Source organism: Acanthisitta chloris, unplaced genomic scaffold (genome assembly GCF_000695815.1).
Source record: "Acanthisitta chloris isolate BGI_N310 unplaced genomic scaffold, ASM69581v1 scaffold41364, whole genome shotgun sequence".
Lineage (NCBI taxonomy): Eukaryota > Metazoa > Chordata > Aves > Passeriformes > Acanthisittidae > Acanthisitta > Acanthisitta chloris.
In genome coordinates this window covers 1-281 of record NW_008668360.1, presented here as the reverse complement: position 1 = coordinate 281, position 281 = coordinate 1, and the positions used below count along the sequence as shown (strand labels likewise).

The 281-nt window shown below is 58.7% G+C and overlaps 1 protein-coding gene across 1 annotated transcript; it reads left to right on the top strand.

The window, feature by feature from the left end:
* Positions 1-60: 60 nt before the first annotated feature.
* Positions 61-186, top strand: LSM2 (LSM2 homolog, U6 small nuclear RNA associated (S. cerevisiae); the record flags this gene model as incomplete). Its single annotated transcript, XM_009072858.1, has 1 exon — positions 61-186. A coding segment is annotated over one exon (126 nt), but the record flags the coding sequence as incomplete, so codon positions are not given.
* Positions 187-281: the final 95 nt, after the last annotated feature.

Sequence of the window (281 nt, the reverse complement as noted above, 5' to 3'; positions counted from 1 at the left end):
AGGGTGGGGTGGGTGAAGAAGGGTGTTGGGGGGGCTCAGGGGTCTCTCCCCCCTACCCAGCTCTCAGTGAAGAACTGTTTCATCCGTGGTTCCGTGGTCCGATACGTTCAGCTCCCTGCGGACGAGGTGGACACACAACTCCTGCAGGATGCAGCCAGGAAAGAAGCTCTGCAGCAAAAGCAGTGACACCCCAAAAATCCCTCACGACCCCCCAAAATCCCTCACGACCCCCCAAAAACCCCCAAAATTCCTCACGACCCCCCAAAATCCACCCAGGACCC